The following is a 551-nucleotide window of genomic DNA, read 5'->3' on the forward strand; positions in this document are numbered from 1 at the left end:
CCCCGGCACACCCTTGAACTCGTCCCCGATGGCACGGGGGTAGCCGGAGCGCAGCTTCCCGTCCGTGTAAGCCCAGACCTGCTCGCCCTGTGGATGCAACGCTTAGCCCGGCCGGGGGGGGAGGGGCAACCCCAGCCCAGAGACCCCCACCCCCCCACAGCTCTCGCCTGCCCCCACAGCACCTGGAAGAGGTAGAGGCTGTCGTGCATAGGACTGTCCTTTTGGTGGAGGCGGAAGGCAGCGTCCACGGGCCCCGACCCCAGCTCCGGCCATGTGGCACTGATGGGCTCAGACCCGCCGTGCAACCCCTTCCAGACCTCGTCCCCTGCAGGCAGTGGGGCTCAGACCTGGGCTGAGCGGGCCCCCAGCCAACCCTGGGGCCTCCCCCAGCGCCAGCCCCAGCCCTCTGCACCTTTGAAGAACAGCATCCGGCCCTTCTCGTCCAGCGCCACAGAGTCGAAGGCCCCATCGTCCGCACAGCGCCGCAGCGTGTCTGGGGAGAGGGACCGTCCTGTGGGCCAGGCCAGACTCGGGGGGCAGAGCCCCCAGCC

At 70.2% G+C, this 551-nt stretch overlaps 1 protein-coding gene across 1 annotated transcript in view; it reads right to left on the minus strand.

The window, feature by feature from the left end:
* HPX (hemopexin) overlaps positions 1-551 on the minus strand; it is a 9,192-nt gene that overhangs the window by 6,722 nt on the left and 1,919 nt on the right. Inside the window, exons 2-4 of the mRNA XM_019523755.1 lie at positions 413-546; positions 183-325; positions 1-87 (exon numbers count right to left, since the gene is read on the minus strand). Of these exons, the coding sequence (XP_019379300.1) occupies positions 1-87; positions 183-325; positions 413-546 (364 nt within the window). The remainder of the gene's footprint in view (positions 88-182; positions 326-412; positions 547-551) is intronic.

Source organism: Gavialis gangeticus, unplaced genomic scaffold (assembly GCF_001723915.1).
Source record: "Gavialis gangeticus isolate Ggan-Ray unplaced genomic scaffold, GavGan_comp1, whole genome shotgun sequence".
Lineage (NCBI taxonomy): Eukaryota > Metazoa > Chordata > Crocodylia > Gavialidae > Gavialis > Gavialis gangeticus.